The sequence below is a fragment of the Chiloscyllium plagiosum genome, chromosome 17, assembly GCF_004010195.1.
Source record: "Chiloscyllium plagiosum isolate BGI_BamShark_2017 chromosome 17, ASM401019v2, whole genome shotgun sequence".
Taxonomy (NCBI): Eukaryota; Metazoa; Chordata; class Chondrichthyes; order Orectolobiformes; family Hemiscylliidae; genus Chiloscyllium; species Chiloscyllium plagiosum.
In genome coordinates, this window is record NC_057726.1 from 53,907,727 (window position 1) to 53,928,401 (window position 20,675).

The 20,675-nt window shown below is 40.2% G+C and overlaps 1 protein-coding gene across 4 annotated transcripts in view; it reads right to left on the reverse strand.

Annotated features, from left to right (window-relative positions):
• plekhg4 (pleckstrin homology domain containing, family G (with RhoGef domain) member 4) overlaps positions 1 to 20,675 on the reverse strand; it is a 223,422-nt gene that overhangs the window by 100,639 nt on the left and 102,108 nt on the right. For all 4 annotated transcript variants that reach the window (XM_043707122.1, XM_043707121.1, XM_043707119.1 and 1 more), the window contains exons 7-9: positions 9,283 to 9,369; positions 4,443 to 4,559; positions 779 to 877 (exon numbers count right to left, since the gene is read on the reverse strand). In XM_043707122.1, the coding sequence (XP_043563057.1) occupies positions 779 to 877; positions 4,443 to 4,559; positions 9,283 to 9,369 (303 nt within the window). The remainder of the gene's footprint in view (positions 1 to 778; positions 878 to 4,442; positions 4,560 to 9,282; positions 9,370 to 20,675) is intronic.

A 20,675-nucleotide genomic window follows, 5' to 3' on the forward strand; every position in this document is an offset into this window, starting at 1 on the left:
TTACACAGGCTTATCGTAGCTGGGACGAACATTTCTACAGATCCATTCCTGGGTATGGTTTTTCTTAATTTATCTATTTTCCTAATTAACCTGTTGAGAGATTTTATTACACACTTCTGGAGCAGGTTCGACTTGAACCTGGGCCTCTTGGTCCAGGGATAGGGACACTGCTACTGTGACACAAAACAGCCCTAAGGTGTGTTTTATATAGGGCTCAGGTGAGGAGTTCCTGCTGGGTAGGTCATTGCCTTTTACCATGGGAACTTAGACTCAATAACCTGCACAAGGAGATTTAATTAGTGATTCCCCATGGGTCTTGTAGGAAAGTTATCACACAGGCATTGTGAGCTAGGACAGAGTTTGTGCCAATCCCTAACTGTCCTTGACAAAGTGGTGGTGAGCTACCTTCTTGCTGGAGTCTGCAAGTACATCCACAATGCTGTTAGGACGGAGTTCCAGGATTTTCATACAGCGACATGGAAAGAATCAGGTGGTATAGTTCCAAATTCGGATTGTATGTGACTTGCAGAGGGTATTTCCATGTGGTAATGTTCCCATCCTCCACCTCCTATGTGATAGAAGCTGCTGTCAAAGGAGGCTGGGTGGGATGCTGCAGTGAACCTTACAGATTATACACATTGCTGGCATTCAATGGTAGACGTTGAAGATAGTGGATGTGATGCCAATCGAATAGATTGCTTTGACCTGGACAGCCTCAAGTTTCTTAATTTGCAAACATTCTGTAACATGCTCCCTAACATAACAATCTAGCAATTACCTCAGCTGTTTCTGGTAGGTTACTTGATTTCAGGCTCTCTATATTGTCCTGGAGGAAACTCTTTGCCGCTTTACATCCCTGTATAAGCTGCTCTTGTTTCTGTAGGAACAAAGAAATCAGCTGAACAGAATTTGAAATATATTATTTCAATCTGATATTATTGTGGTAAAGGAAAAACTAAATGCAGACTAACTCCAGATTGTGTTGAAGAGAGGCAAAAATAATAAGTTTGACAAGTTATTTAAAATCTAGTGTAAGCAAATGCGTGTTATTTTTGATATTGTTACTAATACAATTTGCTATTGATGTTGTTTCTCCATTAACAACATAAAAGTAATGGTTTACATAAAACAAAGATATTTTTGTAAGTGGAATATGCTCTTCAGATTAAATATTTAATAACAATCAAGAAGAAAACAATGACAGTGAGGGTTTGACTAGGGGACACAGCACTGTACAGGTCGTTTTGCTATATTCGTCATTGTGAATTGGCTATAACACAATTGACGAATTGTGGATGTTGTTTGGATAACGCAAACTTTCAGCTGAACAGGTATAATGATTTTCAATTAGTGATCTTCTACAAAGCAATTTTCTATAACGGTTTTCCAGAACACAAATTTCTATAGCGTGATGTTGCGGAGGAACATAACTGTCGCATTATAGCAGAACAACTTGTAGTTGTATAAGACATGAGGAGCAAGAGTCCAATGGAAATAGGGGTAAGTGGCTCAATAGTGAGGGGTGCAGACATGATTCTGGAATGGTATTTAACCTCCCTGGGGCAGGGTCAGGGACATCACTGAACAGCTGAAGGACATCCTGAAATGGGAAGATGATAAGTGAGAGGTACGTACAGATTCGGATGAATGATTTAGGTAGAATGGGAGATGAGGTTTTGCATCAAGAATTCAGGAAGCTAGGCAGTAGAATAAAAAGCAAGTCCTCTACGATTGTAATATCTGGATTACAACTGGTGCCAAATGCTAGCATGTACATGATTAGGATAATATAGCAGATAAACGTATGGCTCAGGAATTGGTGCTGTGGGAAGGGTTTTAGATTCCTCAATCACTGGAACCATTTCGGTGGAAGGTGAGGCTGTGTAAGTGAAACAATCTGCTTTTGAACTAGAATGGGACCAAAATCTTTGCAGATAGGTTTGTTGGTGCTGTTGGGAGGAGTTAGACCATAAGAGATGGGAGTAAGCAGTTTAGCCTCAAGCCTGCTCTGCTATTCAATAGGACCATAAGTGATTTGACATTCCTCAAGTCCACTTTCCCAGCGCTTTCTAGTTTAAACAAGTTATGCAGAGATAGGGGATACAGAGCATTAGTTTAATATGAACACAGCATAATATGGTAAAGCAATGAGACAAAGACAACTCAGCCATGTTGCAATTTAGGGGAGTAAGGCAAGGCAGGATAGCCTCTACTTCAATGCTTGACATATTGTAGACAAGTCTGATGACTTATCACACAGGCTTGACATGTGGAATTGTGATATTGCTGTCATCACAGAGACATGGTTAAGGGAGGGGAAGGACTGATGACTCAAATATTCTGGGGTATACAATCCTCAGGTATGACAGGAAGGGTGCAAAAGAGGAGATGGTGTTGCATTTAAGGGGACGGTTACTACGGGTAAGGAGGGACGATACCTGGATGATACCTCAGTTGTCAAACGAGGTTTTGTACATAAAACTTAGAAATAAGAGAGGCAATTATATTGCTGGGAGTGTATTATAGGTTAGCACACAATCAAGCACTACAGGATGTGTAATAATAGGATAATTATAGTAAGAGACTTCAACTTCCAAATATTAACTGGAATAGTCATAGTGCAAAGGATTTAGAAGGGGTGGATTTCTTGAAATGTAGCTAGGAGAATTTGTTATGTCAATATGCAGAAGGACCAACAAGAGGCAGCATAGTGCTGGACATACCTCTGGGGAATGAAAACGGGCAGGTAATCAAGGTATCAGTGGGGGACCATTTTAGTAATAGGGAGTACAACATAGTACAATTTATGGAAAAGGAGAGATGGTCTACAAAAAAGGTTTCTGGATTAGTGGAAAATATACTTTATTAAAATAAGGCAGGATCAGTCCAAAGTTGACTGGAAACAGCTACTTGCGGGAAAATCTACAGCAGAACCGTGGGAATGGGGGATGTTTCAAAAAGGAAATGGGATAAGTACAGGTCCAGCATGTTCCTGTTAGTATGTCAGAAAGGAGCAACAACACCAGAGGAACAGATTATCGAGGAATATTCAGGACTGGATAAGAAGGCTGCTTTTAGTGGGTGCAAAGGGAGCAAATCAGTGGATGTCCTAGTGTAGTATAGAAGGGGGACCTTAAGAAAGCAATTAGGACAGCAAAATGAGAGCATGTAAAAAACTGGCAGGTAAAACTAGGAAGAATCCCAAGTTAGTCTGTATGCATATTAAGGGGTAAAAGATAACCAGGGAGAATAGGGCCCTTAGGGATGAGGGAGGTAATCTGTGTGCAGAGCCAGTAGGATTTAAAGTGAGTACTTCACTGCTGTCTTCACTTGGGAGAAATAGAATGTAGTAGAGAATATGTACAGGGTCTATGAGGTTCTTGGGCAAATTGACATAACGACTGAGGAGGCATTTCGTAAACTTAAAAGTAGACCAGACCAAATGAGTCATCTCCCAGATTGCTATGGGAGATAAGGGAAGAAACTACAGGGGTTCTTATAAGGGCAGGGAGGTTATATTGCAGCTATACAAAACCTTGCTTAGGTCACAGGTGGAGTACTGTGAGCAGTTCTGGTTGCCACACTATAGGAAGGATGTGATTGCAGTGCAGGGTGTACAGAGATTCACTAGGACGTTGCCTGGGCTGGTACATTTTAGCTATGAAGAGAAGTTGGATAGGTTCAAGTTGTTTTCTTTAGAGCAGAGAAGGCTGGGGGTGGGGGGACATGATAGATATGTATATGATTATGAGGAATATGGATAGGGTGGATTGAATGCAGCTATTCCCTTTAGTTGAAGAGTCAATAACACAAGGGCATGATTTTTAAGGTGAAGGGTAAGTGATAAAGGGTATTTGAGGAAAATATTTTTCGCCCTGCAGGTATGGGAATCTGGAATCACTATCCAAGAAGGCAGTAGTGGAGTGAATCCTCACGACCTTTAAAATTCATGTGGATGAGCACTTGAAATGTCATAACATTCAAGACTACGAGCCAAGTGTTGGAAAGCAGGATTAGTGTAGATAGGTTGGCACAGACAAAGGGCGTCTTCTGTGCTGTATGACTCTAAGCTGTTAAACAAAAAGGGAAAATGGGTGTTGGAGAGATGGTTGCTGGTAAAAAAAGATGTATTTAAACCATGATAGTACAGTTTTCCATTGAGTTGCTAAAAATATCATTTGGAACTCAGTGGGCTAAACTAAGGTCTACATCAGTACTTACAGAAGGTCTGTCTCACTGAAATATTTGAAAGCAATGGTTGTAAAAAATAATCCAAAATTGCACAAAACAGTACATCACAAAAATGAACAAACGGCAGGCATATGGCTTCCACTTGGGTCTTGGTTCCTTCTACTTTTTGACATTATGCCTTCTTTTCAAATTTGGCTCATAACAGCTGGCTGTGAAAAACAATGATATAGTTCAATTCCTCCATCACTCACCATACGAAAGCACATCCAGTTACTATGACTATAGGGGAGAGTTCCATCAAATTCTGGTGGCAGTTGATGGCTTTCCACATATTTATGCAGTGACTTCAATGAGGTAAGAAGTTCAAACTATACAAAAGAAAGATCAAGAGTTCACTCAAAATTCAAAAGCAGATACAAAGAGTGAAAAATGTGAATAAAAATCACCAAAAACACTGTCAAAATTAAATCTAGAAGCTGTCGAGAAAATATATTAATCAAGTAATCACATGAATAACATTAGAAATCTTATGTCTATGATGATTTGGAGGTGGTGATGTTGGACTGGGGTGTACAAAGTTAAAAATGACACAACACCAGGTTATAGTCCAACAGGTTTGTATGAAGCAGTAGCTTTTGGAGCGCTGCTCCTTCATCAGGTAGTTGTGGAGTATAAGATCATAAGACACAGAATTTATAGCAAAAGTTTACAGTGGGATGCAACTGAAATTATACATTGAAAAAGACCTGGATTGTTTAAGTCTCTTATCTTTTAGAATTACCATTTTGGTTTCAGTTCTTTCATATGTAAATCCCAGAACTTTTTTAAAAGTTACATTCTCAAGTGAACTTTAACAATAATAGCTCAGGGCACCTCATATTTTCAATGCATTATCTGAGGTTGAGAGAGTGGAGAGCGTCAAGTTCCTTGGACGGACAATAACTGACAATCTGCCTTGGACTTCCCATACAGATACAACAATCAAGAGGCACAAAAACGCCTCTTCTTCCTCAGATGGCTCAGGAAATTTGGCATGTCCATAAGGACCCTCATCCAACTTCTACAGATGCATCACTGAAAGCATACTGACAGGGTGCATAATGGCCTGGTATGGTACTGTTTCACCCAGAATCATAAGAAACTACAGAAGGTGGGGTGCACAGCCCAAACCAGCATGGAAGCCAACCTTCAATCCCAAAGACTCCATTTACACGGCTCACTGCCACAGAAAGGTGCCAACACTATCAAGGACTCATTGCACCCTGGTAATGATCTCTTCCATCAAGCAGAAGATTCAGAAGCCTGAACATGCGCACCAGCAGGTTCAGGAACAGCTTCTTCCCGGCCATTATTAGACTGATGAATGGACTGTCTAGCCTCAAATAATGCTGATCATGCTAATGTTGACCTTACCTAGTGCACAGCCTGTGCAATGTAACGTGTATGCCTCTGTCTAAGTCTTCGAGATCTGTACATCCTTGCTTACTATGATCTGTCTGTACTGCTCGTAAACAAAGCTTTTCACTGTACTTTGATAACATGACAATAAATCAATCAATCAAACAGTATAGTGAGACCTTGTAATTTTAAAAATAAATTGGTGTTTTAAAGGTTTGCACTAATTATAAGTTTCTTGAATCTGAAGAAACACTGTTCCATATGACCTAGTGATGCTTGATTTGGAAGAAGTACCCATAGGGAAGAAGTTTAAATTCAGAAAAGCCATGCAGCCAGACATTGAGAAAACAGAATTGACCAGATCATACTATGATCTTTTTTTGAAAAGGATTGAAATAAAGTTATCTATGGGATATCGTGCCATCAATCTTGTCATGAATAAAGCTAAAGAAGGTTCCTCGGGTGTATGCCATATGGGTGAGAACCATCAGCAGGGACTATGAACAATATATGGCTCCGAGTATATATGAATCAAGTACCAGATCAACTGAGAGGGAAGGTAATTGACCTTTTCTGCCAGAAACGGAGTTAAAGACATTGGAACTATGCCTATTGACAAGAAAACATAAGAGATCTTCCATTCAAAATGAAAATGAGGGAAACCATTTCTCTTACAGGTTTCGCCTTTGGAACTCAATTTTCCACAGAGAGCAGAGAAGGCTAGGTCATTGAATACTTTTAAGACAGTGGTAGGTAGATGTATCAGATATTGACAGGAAGGTAAAATGAGTTCATATCCAGGTCAGCTGTGATTGTATTAAATAGTTAGCCAGGCACAAGGGTCTAAGTATCCTACTTCTACGCCCAATTCATTAATTTGTACAGTTCCTTTTTTTCATTTTGTAGGGAGTAACCTGGCTTCAGCTCAATACTCCCTATTATGAATGATAACTTTCTGCATGGAAAATCACAGGAAGACTCACCTTTGTGAAGCAGTTTCAAGTTCTTATACACCTAGCTGCCATGTATTCAGTGCTTCAATGGTTCTCAAAAGGACTTTTCTTTGTAATCAGTGTCAGTTTAACCCATAAAAGATCTTACATAAGTTACTTTAAAAATAACAAATTATACTTTAAAGTTGACAAAAAATTGGAAGGAACATGAGTGAGTATACTCAAGTGAACCTTTTATAGAGAGTTAAAATAAGTATGTTGCTATGATTCCTCAACCAACATAAAGAATAGAAGAGATGAATGTACACAAACCATAAAAATGTTCAAACTTCTGTACCACATTTCATCACCAATGCATAAAATAAGAACTCCTGGACTAAACAGACCAAGCCAAAGTAAAGGTCATTTTGCTGTATCTGCATTTAGCAGATTCAGACTAACATTCAACAATAATTAGCAACAAATCTAATCAAGAGGTTAAGATGACCTTCTATAAAAGCAACAGTTTTTTTTATCATCTATACCTCAGGAAAAGTTTATAATGTCTGATGCCTCATGTGGTTTACAAATTGAAGTATTACACAATTTTCAAATATAGAACATCTGCAGATAATGCAGGGTTTTACATTAGGAAGGAAATATTAGTAAGCAAGAAGAAGCTAGACTAATTGATATCAGTCCAAAATCTGAGATTTTTTTATCTTATTGCTCTAGTTTTGATTACTTAGGCCTGTTTATTGTATACAAATTAAGCATGATCAGTCTCAATCAGTCATAGAATCATAGTGTCCTACAGAATGGAAACAGGCCCTTCAGCCCAAACTGGACCCTACCGACCAAATGTCCATCCATGCTAACTCCATTTCCCTGCACTTGGCCCATTATCCTTCTAAACCTTTCCGAGCCATATATTTCTTTGTGGCATGAATCATTGTGTTAACTGCCACAAGATAATGTACACCAATCCCATTCAGAGTGTTCTGGGATAAGGATCAAAGAGTGATTACATGACTGGAAAAGGATACACAGGTAGAAATCCAAGTAAAAGATGAGAATTTAAAATTTTCAGCACTGAAAGCGCAGAGACTATTGCAGAGCAGTGGGTGACAGCCAAGTAGGATAAGATGAGAACAAGGATGGCTGGACAAACTATACAAAATGTGGAGGATGGAAGGCTGCCAAAGGGATGATCCAAATCCAGAAAAGCAAGTGCCAAAGACATCAATGGAAGCCTAATATGTATACAAGTTTAGACAAGTAATCCTACTGTTATGCCATCCCATTGGCAAGGTTTCTCAATTTGTTAGATGCGATTCATAATCATTAGGTTCTCAGGAGAGGAAAAATATACTAGCTCTCCTTTATAAACTCACCTCCTCAGCTGGTTACAATAGAAATTAATTTAAAAATGGACCCCTACCTTTTACCTTGGCCCAAATTACCTTATATTTTAAAAGATCCAAATTTAGCCATGCTTTCTTGAATTAACAAAAAGATTATGAATTGCCAAATGTGAAAAGAATTACAAAAGCAACACACAGATCAGAAATGAGGTGAATCCAGTAAGGGAAAAGTTTTAAAAATCAAGGATCTGTCTCTAAAATGTTCACAAAAATGGACAGTTGAACATTGAGGCCATTGCAGTGGACATTACTGGTACCTGAATAGATAATGACTGAATTACAGCAATCAGGATGAGAAGGAGTCCTTTTGTTTCCCTATTCAACTTTTGTTTGGGTTACTAGTTAGCTGAGAGTACTCAGAGTAAGAGAATTCCTTTACCTTCAACACAGGGATGTCTATGGGATAGTTCTTCAACTGTGACCTTCACAGCAAGCTATTGCTCAAAGCTTTTTCTATACTTAGATATTTTAATCCATTTTACCCTCTAATTCATTCCAGTAGAGTGGAAACTAGCTTTATAATCCTTATCCTGGAAAATAAAACACAATGGCCTGCAGTTTGCAATGTAAGCCACAGGGGGGTCATAAACTGCTTGTTGTCTTTGTCGTGACAGGAGATCAGTCTAGTCTGTTTTAACTCCACTTTTACTTTTTTTAAGGGTTGGTATTTGAAGTTCCTTCCTAATCTTTATATATGTTATAACATTTCCAGACAGCCATATCTTTACAGCTACAAACGGTTGTGGACGTACAAGCCCTTATCTAATAAAATGTATTTTGAAATTACAAGTTTAAAATGTCCATTGTACTTTGGGATTTTGATCATGGTCATAACACCATATAGGTTAGCTTGCAGTTGAATTGGATATCAAGATTGCCTGGGGCTAAATGGAAAACTAAGGTTGCAAACCATATTGTGGGCATCAGAGGAAAGATGTTGGAGAAAGAAGGCACAGTTGATCATGCCAGGGGTTGCAGAGAGATCAAAAAGGGATAATCTACTACATATATGGTTCCAGTGAATGTTATTCATGACTTTAGTTGGGGCTATTTTGCTGCTGAGTGGCAGAAGACAGGGTAATTCAGACAGAACCACAATGAGGGATGGGATTCAGTCCAAAACCTTTGAAAATATGCAAGGCCCCTTAATTATATCAATTTTGAAAGCTTCATAATAGAAGGGATAATGCTTGTCGCTCACCTTCCATAGCCTGAATGGATGAGTATACTTGTGTACATTGTATACGTGTATACCTCAGTGTCATCCTTACAGTCAAGGCATGTCAAACAGATGTATCAAATGTTGGATAGACAATTTTCTAACATTCAACATGTACCTGCATCGAAGATGGTTTCTCAAATCGGAATGTAAGTTCCCTTTCAGCGAGCAGCAAAACAGTATGGATAGCATTTGGAATTTTTGCCTGTATAGAAATATGAAATATAGTCAATGTGATGCTGTAAGCATTTACAGTTTCTCACAACATTTGGGAGTTGAGACTATTCCAGTAGAAAGCATTTTATATAACTAATGTTAACTGCCTTTTTGGAATATCAAATAAATATCCATTAATACAGAAGTCGTGATGTTCAAATACTGGAAACTTGTACATCATGAAGAGTTACTTTAAACTTCATCTATTTTTTTTACAAATAGCATATATCAACCATAAACCAATTATATTCAGTTTAAGAGGCACTGCAGTTACATAATTTTCAGCAATTATACTATCAATTTCAATTAATGAGAAATCAAACTAAACTCTAAGTATGTATAATGTAAGCAATGAAAAACTAAAACATGAACTCTGTATCTGGTACAGCATTCAGCATATTAAACCTGACAGTGATTTTCAAGGAAGACAACAATAAATGAAACTCAACTGTTTCTTTCCTTATTGTGTTAACCTGGGCATTGAGGATCTTCTGAGAGACATCAAACTTAGTATTCAACAAACAAAGAAGTTAGTAATTCAGTAAATATTTAACTTTCTGACATAGATAATAATGCTGAGTGATGTGGTATGGAACCAAGTGAGTCAGAAAGTTCTTCCAAGTAATTATTCAAGAGGGATCTGGAATGGGAGCACAGAAATATTTTCTCTCATGAACTCAAGTAAATGAAGATCAATTTTGGTACATGCGGCACTGATAATAGTTAAGTCAGTATAAAAAGGACTGACAAACTGAGAACATTCATGTTCAAATAATGTGGTATCAAATCTCAATATCAGGGAGTTAACATAATTATTGTACTAAATACAAATTTCTAAAGCATAGGTTCACCTTGCCAAAATCTATCATAAGTAAGTTCTAAATGTATTTTAAATTCTACATGAACTTACCTTTTGATATCTTAGTTTGATTTATTGTCACATGTTCCGATATACAGTGAAAAGTATTGTTTTGCATGCTAACCAGAAAAATCGTAACTTACATACGTACATCAGAGTAATAGGACAGAGTATAGAATATAATGTTGCAGTTACAGAAAAGATGCAGGAAAAGATCAACTCTAATACATGGGAGGGCTGTTCATAAGTCTGATAACAGGGGAAATACGCTGTTCTTGAATCTGTTGGTGTGTTTTCAAACTTTTGTATCTTCTGCTCAAAAGAAGAGGGTGGAAGGGAATACAACCAGGGTGGGAGGAGTCCTTGATTATTCAGGCTGCTTTCCCAAGGCAGTGGGAAGTGTAAACAGAGTCAATGGATGGACTGGGCTGCGTTCACAACTCTCTCTGTAACTTCTTGCGGTCTTGGGCAAAGACATTGCCAAGCCAAACTGTGACACATCTGGATAGGATGTTTTCTATGGTGCATCTATGAAAATTGGTAAAAGTCACTGTGGACATGCCAAATTTCCTTAGCCTTCTGAAAGTAGAGGTGCTTTTTCTTGACTGCAGCACTGACATGGATGGATCAGGATAGATTGTTGGTGATATTTACTCTTTGGAATTTGAAGCTCTCAACCGCTTTTGCCTCAGCATCATTGATATAGACATGGGCGTGTCCTCTGTTCTGCTTTCTGAAGTCAACAACCAGCTCCTTCATTTTACTGACATTGAGGGAGAAACTGTTGTCTTTGCACCATGCCACTAGGCAATCTATTTTCTTCCTTTACTCTGGCTCGTTGTTGTTTGAGATCCAACCTACTATAGTGGTATCATCAGCATGGCACCAATGTTGACGGTTTTTCTGGAGGAGGTATTGTCACCTATCCTGACTGATTCCAGACTGTGGGTCAGGAAGTTGAGGATCCAGCTGCAGATGGGGTTGGACAGTCCAAGGCTTCAGAGTTTGGAGATGAGTATTGCATCTACCACAGACCTATTGCAACAATAGATGGATTGTAGTGGATCAGGGCAATCTGGGAGGTTGGTATTGATACTAACCTCTCGAACACTTCATAATCATTGTTGTTAGAGCCACCAGGGAATAGTCATTACGACATGTTTCCTGATTTTCCTTTGACACCGGATGATACAGGTCATTCTGCTATAATGTTCCTCTGCAACCTCATGCCAAAGAAATCGGGCTATGGAAAACTGCTATAGAAAATCCCGCTGTGGAAGATCATGAATAGAAAATTGCTATACCTATTCCGTTGAAAGTTTGTGTTATCTAAACAACTTACACACTTCATCATTCACATTATAGCCAATTCACGTGGAGGAAACATGCATTATAGCACGATGACCTATAGTAGTCTTCTTGAAGCAGGTGGGAACCTCAAATCATAGGAGAGGTTAAAGATGTCTGCAAATACTTCTGTTGGCTGGTCCACATGGGATCAGAGTGCATGGCCGGGATGACATCCAGGTCAGTCACTTTGCGTGGGTTCACTCTCAAGAAGGCCAATTTGACGTCTGTTGCAGTGTCTGTGGTTCCAGGTCACCAGGCTGTCAGGGCAGGTGACATCATTTCACTAACCTTCTGTTCAAAATGAACATCGAATGCACTGAGCTCATCTGGAGCCATGTATTGTTGTCAGCAATTCGACTTCACTCTGTAGCCTGTTATATCATATAAGCCTTGCCAGAGTCAATATGTTTGTGTGATTAGTCTGGGACTCTAGTTTAGTCTGGTATTGTCTCTTGGCATCCATGTGTCCTTGTGAAGATTGTACCTAGATCTCCTGAATAAATCAGGGTCACCCAATTTGAATGCCTCAGACCTGGACTTCAGTAGGGAGTGGATCTTCTGGTTCATCCATAGTATCTAGTTGGGGAATACAAGGATTAACTTTTTTGGCATGAGTCTTCTACACACTTACTGCTGACGTCTGTGATGGTAGTGGCATACTCATTGAGTTGGCTGCTGTGTTATTAAACATGGACCAGACCGCCGACTCCATGCAGTCGTGTAGGAGCCTTGTCCATTACCTCAGACTAGCACCGTCCAACTTTCTGTGCTGGATCTTTACGTTTAAGCACAACCTTATGGTTTGATTTACCAAAATGCTGGAGGGGGTTGGAGTGATAGGCATATTTGATGTACGTTTAGAAATGGTCCAAGGTGTTTGAACTTCTGGTGGGACAGGAAACATGTTGGTAGTATTTTGGTTGCACACTCTTGAGGCTGGCTTGGTTGAAGTCATGGGCTAGGATGAACAAGGCCTCAGGGTATTCTTTCTCTAGGCTATTTGTGATGGTGTATATTTCATCAAGTGTGCTCTTCACTTCCACATGGGATGGGATGTAAACGATTGTCAGGATAGCAGGAGTAAACCCCCATGGTAACTAGTAGAGAAGGCACTTAACTATTAGATATTCTAGGTCTGGGAGCATTAATTTGCCATGATCGCCACAGTAGGGCATCAAGAGGTGTTGATCAGGAGGCAGACTCCCTGATCATTTGCATTGCCAGAGGACACCATGCAGTCCTCGGGTTGTATGGCACAGCCAGGTGAAACAGGAGTGAGCCATGTCTCTGTAAAACAGAGCACACAGCAGTCTCTTAACTTTCTTTGGTAGATGAGTATAGCTTTATGTACATCCAGCTTGTTTCAATATCTTGGACATTTGCTTGGCATATGCTGGGGAGGGAGGACTTGTTCCAATCTCACCTGCAGGCCAGTGCATCTCACATGTTAGCTTGATAAGTGGCTGATTCTGGTCAAGTCCCGGAGTCAGAGTGGATGGTGCTGCCATTCTAGAAGTTAAGTGGGTAAGTCCATGGGGTCCTGAGCACTGGTTGCGGCCTCAGATGTTCTGGGGATCTTGTTCTCTGTCTTGCGTATTACTCACAGAATCATACAAATTATGAGCAAAGAAGGCAACAACAAAAGCCAGTTTGTGATCACGTGTTTTTTCTTCCACTGAAACAATTCATTCTAATGCTATATTTTGTTTTTTGCTTGTATTCCTTTACATTTTCAAAGGAATCCAATTCCTTTTAAATTAGATGAGTTACAATAATCCTGTAAGAGAAGAATTCTTCAAGCTTCCCCATTTCCTCTGTAATAATTCTTAGGTTATGCCAGTTACCAATTCACCAACCTTTCATTCCTAATTACTCAGCAGAATATGTTCCAATAAAGACAAAGGATGGGACCAACAAATCCTGTGAACCCTGAATATGAATAGATATACAGGAGCAAATAAAGAGATGAAGGGAGGCTTATGGAAGATACGCAGCTCAAAACAGAAGAAGCCTTACTGGATACAGAATGTGCAAGGGGGAAACTTAAAAAGGAAATCAGGAGAGCAAAGGGGGGGGGTCATGAAAGAATAATGACAGGTAAAATAAAGGAAAATTCAGTTATTTTACAAGTACATTATGGATAAAAGAATAACTTGGGAAAGAGCAGGACCACATTGGTCATTTGAGCATGGAGCAAGAGAACGTAGGCAGGGTTGTAAATGAATACTTCTTGTGTCGATATTCACTAATGAGAGGGTTGATGTGGGTTTAAAAATAAGGGAGAAGGATTGTGATATTGTTAGACAAATTAACATAGACAGAGAGAAGGTTCTGAGTGGTCTAGCAGGCTTCAAAGTAGATAAATTTAGATGAAATGTATCCAGTCTGCTGCATGAGACAAGGGTGGAAATAGAGGTGCTGGCAAAAATGTTCAATTCCTCTCTGGCCACAGGTGTTAGAGAACTGGAAAACTGCCAGTGTTACCATTATTCAAGAAGGAAACAAGACATAAACCACAAAAATGCAGACTAATTAGCCTAAAGTCAATGATGGAGTAATTATTGGAAGCAATTCTAAGGATCAAAATTATTCAGAACTTGGGCACGCAGGGGTTAATCAAAAATAATCAGCATGGTTTTGTTGAGGTTATATCAGACTAAAATTGATTTAAATTTTCAAAGAAGTAACCAGATGTGTAGATGAGGGCAATGCATTTGGTGTACTACTTGAACTTCAGCAAGGTTATTTGTAAGATCCTGCCTGGCAGAATGACAGCGAAGGTAATAGCCAATGGATCCAAAGAAATTTGGTCAGTTAGATCCAGAATTGGCCAAGTGACAGGAAGTAGAGACTGATGGCTGAGAGGTATTTTTGTGAATGCAAGCCTGTGTCCAATGGCGTTCCACAAGGTTCTCCGTGTGTTGGCCCTAGCTGTTCATGGTATATATAAACAATTTAGACTTGAATGTAAGAGGGCTGATCAGTAAGTTCGTAGATGGTATGAAAATTGGTGCAGTGGTAAGTAATGAAGAGAATAACTTTAGATTACAGGAAAATGCAGAGGGGATAGGTCAGATAGGCTGATCAACGGCAAATTGAATTCAATCCGGATAACGGAGATGATGCACTTGAGCAAGGCAAACAAGGCAAGGGAATACATAACAAACTGTAGGACACTGGAAGAAACGAGGATTGGAGGTCCTGGGAGTTCATGTCCACTGGTCTCTTCAGGTAGCAGGACAAGTAGATAAAATGGTTAAGGCGACATATGGGATACTTGCCTTTAGTAGCTATGGCACAGAATTTAAGAGCTAGCAGGTTAAATTGGAATTGAGTAAGGCCACAACTAGAGAATGGTGGACATTTCTGAAATCCACATTATAGAAGGAATGTGATTGCACTGCAGTCCATTATGATTTGAACACTCTGAAACATTTCCCTCTGTCATTACCTCTGGCAGATTTCTTTGTCACAATATTTATATTTATTTTAATGGTAAAATTCAGTTTCCTTGAACTGAACAATCAATCCAAGGAATGTTGTGATGCCAAGCTTTATTTCTAATAGTCAGATGCATGATGTGTAACTGTGTCAAGGGCAAAAATGCCCAACTCCACTAGGGGCGCCATACAGTTAAATTTTCTCAGCCCCAGCAGAATCCTCCAGCGCTGTCACAATGTCCTGACCACCAACAGGACAGACCCACTAGCAACTATGGCACAGTGACATACAGTTCATAGGGACTGGCCCTGGGAATTCTTAATATATCTCTTCAAACATTGGCAAGAAAACAATTCTGCTGATTGCCACCTACCAGTCTCAGCTAATGAATCAGTACTCCATCTTGCACAACACTTAGAAGGTACACTGGGGAATAGCAAAGTCTCAGAATGTACTCTGAATCGGGACTTCAAAAGACCTTCTTGTAGAGTTGTTCAGTAGCACAATGATGACCAAGCTGGCTGAGTCTTGAAGGACACAGTTCTGACTGGGCATGTAGGTGGTGGTGTCAGAGCCAACACAGATTATACACCCTGTATCTCATCTTCACCAATCCACCTGTCACAGGTTTATATGACCTTTACAGTATTGACTGAAGTGACCACCTCAAAATCCTTACAGAATCTCTCCCATCTCCACAATGAGGATGGCACAACCACCATGGTCAATGGCATAGATTCAGAACAGATCTAGAAACTCAAAGCTGGGCATCCTGTGGGCCAACAATAGCAGCAGAGTTGTATTCCACTACCATCCAGATTTTGGAAATATATTGCTGTTCCTTCGCTGTCACTGGGTGAAACTCCCCAGCTAACAGCATTGTCGATGCAATAAAATCAAAAAGGCTGGTTCAAGCGATGGTTCACCAGCAAGTTTTCAAAGAGATGGAAGGTGCTGCCCATTCAATGACAACTTATATGCCAGGACACAACAATGAAAAAAAAAGGTAATTGTCTAGTTTCTTTTCACTTATCCTCCAGTATTTTTTTTCAAAGGCTTCCTTTTTATTTTGAGGTATCAATTTCTGCTAAGGGTTTTCCTTGGATAATCTTTTTCCTAAGGTTCCATTTATTTCTCATTTCCTATTTTTCAAGGGTCCATTTAAATACCAACTGTTGTTTCCACAGATGCCTTGCAAATTCTCACAAGCAACATACCTTCCAACAAAATCACACTCTTTACTCATCAAATCCAACAATTTTAGCTCATGTTGAAGATGAAAATGTAACTTTTGTTCCAGCTGTTACTTAAAATCCTCTGGGAGATTACACTGACAAGCTAAACCTACCGTGCCCTTGTGCTGTTTTAACTCTAAGATTCATTTGAGTTATCTAGTGCACTGCTGACTGACCTCCTATTATTGTGGTCTGGAAATATTGCAACAAGAATTTGACAGAATAACTTTAGTTGGCATGGGGTTGTGTAAAATAGAACAAAGTCACAAAAGAGCCCTCATAGTAGAATCTATAGAACCCCTACAGTGTGGAAACAGGCCATTCAGCCCAATGAGTCCACACTGACCTGCCATGATCTACACACTCCTGAACACCATGGGTAATTTGGCTGATTCACTTAACTTGCACATCTTTACTCATTACAGAATTCATTTCAATTTCTTCCCTGTAACAATACAGATGTTATAGATGAAAAGAACATAACACCAGCACTTTGCATATACCCCAGCTGCAGATAATTAACATAAACCTTGTTGCATGCTATTTGGAAAATAGACAATAGATGTGACTGAAAAATAAATTATAAGGAAATTCAAAACCTTTGTCATTAGTGAGGCACTATTTTCTGGTAATTTAAAAATACTTGAAGTTTATCATCATTATACTAAACTTTAATCCTTTAAATATGCAAGAATTCAACACTGTTACCAAAATAGATGTTATAACTAACACTCAAAAATTAAAACTTAGGTGTTAGTTAGTTTTGTTGTTTTCTTTAAATAGATTTTTTAACAACCCTTGTTAAACATAACCAGAACTACAGTTGGATATTGAAGAATTTTAGCTAATTACTTTGCAATTGAATAGTAAAAAAAAGTTATGAGCTCAAAAAAGCAATACTAACGCATCTCAGGAAAGGAAAGAAAATGTAGGTAAATAGGGCCAAAACTTACAAAAGGACTGATTTGTTTGACCAGATTATTTGAGCATTTTTCTCTGAAATTGCAAATAACTGTCTTTCAAATCTGCTTCAACAGATTCCAGCTAATTTATTTGTCTACCATCTCTTGTATTAAGGCTTTACATCAGAGTTTATTTTGGCAAGTTGCTGCTGTGCATCTTTAACACAGCATACTCTACTGCCACATAGGTAGTGGAAAGAATGAATGCGTAAGGTAGGTAATGGGGTGCTTATCGGGTAAGTTAATTTAGGATGGATGGAGTAAGTTTCTTGAATGTTGTTAGAGCTGCAGTCATCCAGGTAAGTAGAGAGTACTCTATCACACTTTTGACTTAAGCCTTGTAGATGGTAAACAGAGCACAGGGAGTAAAGAGGAAAGTTACTTGCCAAAGAATTCCCATCTTCTGACCTGCTCCTGTAGATACAGACACAGCTCGAGTTTAGTTTCTGGCCATAGTAACCTCCACAGTGTTGGGAATTCAGCAATTACGTTGTAATGGGGAGATGATTGTATTCTCTCTGGCAGGAGATAGTTGGTGTCTGGCACTTGAGGTGCAAATATTATTTGTCATTTATCAGTCTAGGTCTAATTATTGTCCAGGACTTTAAAGATATGAACGTGAACTGCATAACAGTCTGACGAGTCATGAAAGTGTTGAACACTGTTTGCCGATTTTTGTACATTCGTATTTCTCACATTATGATGACAAGCAAGGTCATTGATGAAGTAGCTAAAGATGTTTGGGCCTAGGGAACTACCACAGGGAATTCCTGCACTGATGTCTTGAAACAGGGATGGTTGACTTCCAATAATCACAACCATTCCTCTTATTGCTAGATATGGCTCCAACCTGCAGAGAATTTCATTCTGCTTTCCAATGTCTCCAGTTTTGCTAGGGGATTTCAATGCCACAACTGGTTAAATGCTGCCCTTAACATCAAAACAGTCACTCTTTCCTCACCTCTGATGTTCTTCTCTTTTTTCCCTTGTTTGAGCCAAGGCTGCAATGAGATTTGGAACTGTGTGACCCTCAAAACCCAAAACGAGCACCAGAGAGCAGACTACCATTGAGCCTGTTGACAACCACTTCCATCTCTTTACTGAAAGTAAACTGATGGGGTGGTATTTACTGGGTAGAATTTGTCATGTTTCATGTAAAAGAGCAGTCCTGGGCTGTTTTTTCACATTCCCAGGTACAGTTCTATTGGAACAGCTTGCATAGGGGTACAGCTAATGCTGCAGCACAAGTCTTCAGTACTATGCTGAATGCATTTTATATTTTTAGTACTCTCCATACAGAACGCGATATCAATAATACCATTAACTATATGTTTAGGAATGTTCAGCTTAAATTTTGCCATTGCCATTTAATTTCAAATATGAAGACAAAAACTGAACAAGAGCATATAAGTTAGTCAAACATGATTTAGCCTTCATAAAACCATGCTGACTCTGATTAATTGTGCTTTTACTTTCCAAAAGTCCTATTAATGGATTCTAACAATTTGAACTAGCTTTATTATAACATGTACTCAAGTGAATACAGTGAAAGTTTACAAGTCATCACATTATAGTGCTATCTTCGGTACAAAGGTACCTAGGTACAAATTCTTGAAAATCAAATTCTTAGAAAAAAAATAGAAAAATAAAGAAACTTTTCTAGAGTAACAGTCTTTCCAACCCAGTATAATCCAGCACCTAGTCTCCAGTATCTGAGAGGCCTTCACCTTCTTACTAACGCCTGCACCAGACTCACCAACAGAGGAGATGCCACACTTTAGATGCCTTCTCTTTGTCACTGGGCACCCTTTGCTGATGCTGCTAAACCTACACTTTCCCAGTAACCAGAAATCCCCAGCTCTGCTGCTGCCACCACATTGCCAATAACCAGAAGTACTTGGGCCAGGCCTCAGTGCTACAGCGGGCGCACAGAGAGGGGAGCCGGAAGGTAAGCGGAGACCAGTTTAAATTAACGTTTTTCTTTTCGCAGTCTGTGTTTTTTTTTTCAACTAGGAGCGGGAACCCGGAAGTCGTCAACAGAGGCTTCTGGGAAGGTAAGATGTTTGAGTGGAGAAGGAACCCGAGACACTACACGTGTAGTGTCTCCCACCCTCCCTCCTCCTCTAACCTAAAAAAAAGGTCTCAGTCGGCTGAACAGGTAAACTATTTAGTGTTCTTGTTTTGGAGACTAAGTGTAGAGTTATGGCAGCACAGGCAGTGGAATGTTCCTCCTGCAGGATGTTTGAGGTAGGGGTGACCACCGATGCTCCTGCCGACTTCACCTGCAGGAAGTGCAGCCAGCTCCAGCTCCTCACAGACCACGTTCGGGAACTGGAGCTGGAGTTGGATGAACTGAGGATTATTCGAGAGGCTGAGAGGGTGATAGATTGAAGCTACAGGGACATAGTTACGCCAGAGAACAGAGGTAGCTGGGTAACAGTTAGAGGTGGGAAGGGGAGGAGGCAGGCAGTGCAGGGATCCCATGTGGTTGTTCCCCTCAACAATAAGTATACCGCTTTGGATACTGTTAGGGGGGACAGCCTAGCAGGGGTAAGCTGCAGTGACCGGGTCTCTGGCACGAGGTCCGGCTCTGAGGCCCAGAAGGGAAAGGGGGAGAGGTGGAGAGCGCTAGTTATAGGAGACTCTATAGTTAGAGGGACAGACAGGTGGTTCTGTGGACATGGGCGAGACTCTCGGATGGTTTGTTGCCTCCAGGTGCCAGGGTCCGAGACGTCTCGGACCGTGTCTTCAGAATCCTTAATGGGGAGGGTGTGCAGCCAGAAGTCGTGGTGCACGTTGGCACCAACGACATAGGTAGGAAGAGGGGTGGGGAGGTCATTCAGGAGCTCAGGGAGTTAGGCTGGGACCTAAAAGCTAGGACGGACAGAGTCGTCATCTTTGGGTTGTTGCCGGTGCCACGTGACAGTGAGGCAAGGAATACGGAGAGAGTGCAGTTGAACACGTGGCTGCAAGGATGGTGTGGGAGGGAGGGCTTCAGGTATTTGGACAATTGGACTGCATTCTGGGGAAGGTGGGACCTGTACAAGCAGGACAGGTTGCACCTGAACCAGAAGGGCACCAATATCCTGGGAGGGAGGTTTGCTAGCACTCTTCGGGGAGGTTTAAACTAATTTGGCAGGGGGTTGGGATCTGGACTTGTAGTCCAGCAAGTAGGTTAGCTGTTTTTCAGGATGTCCAAGAATGTAGGAAGGCTGTGGACAAGGTAGCACTGACAGGGAATACTTGCGGACACAGAGTTGGGCTCAAGTGAGTATACTTCAACGCAAGGAGTATCAGAAATAAGGTGGGTGAACTTAAGGCGTGGATTGGTACTTGGGACTACGATGTTGTGGCCATCACGGAAACGTGGATAGAAGAGGGACAGGAATGGTTGTTGGCGGTTCCTGGTTACAGATGTTTCAGTAAGATTAGGGAGGGTGGTAAAAAA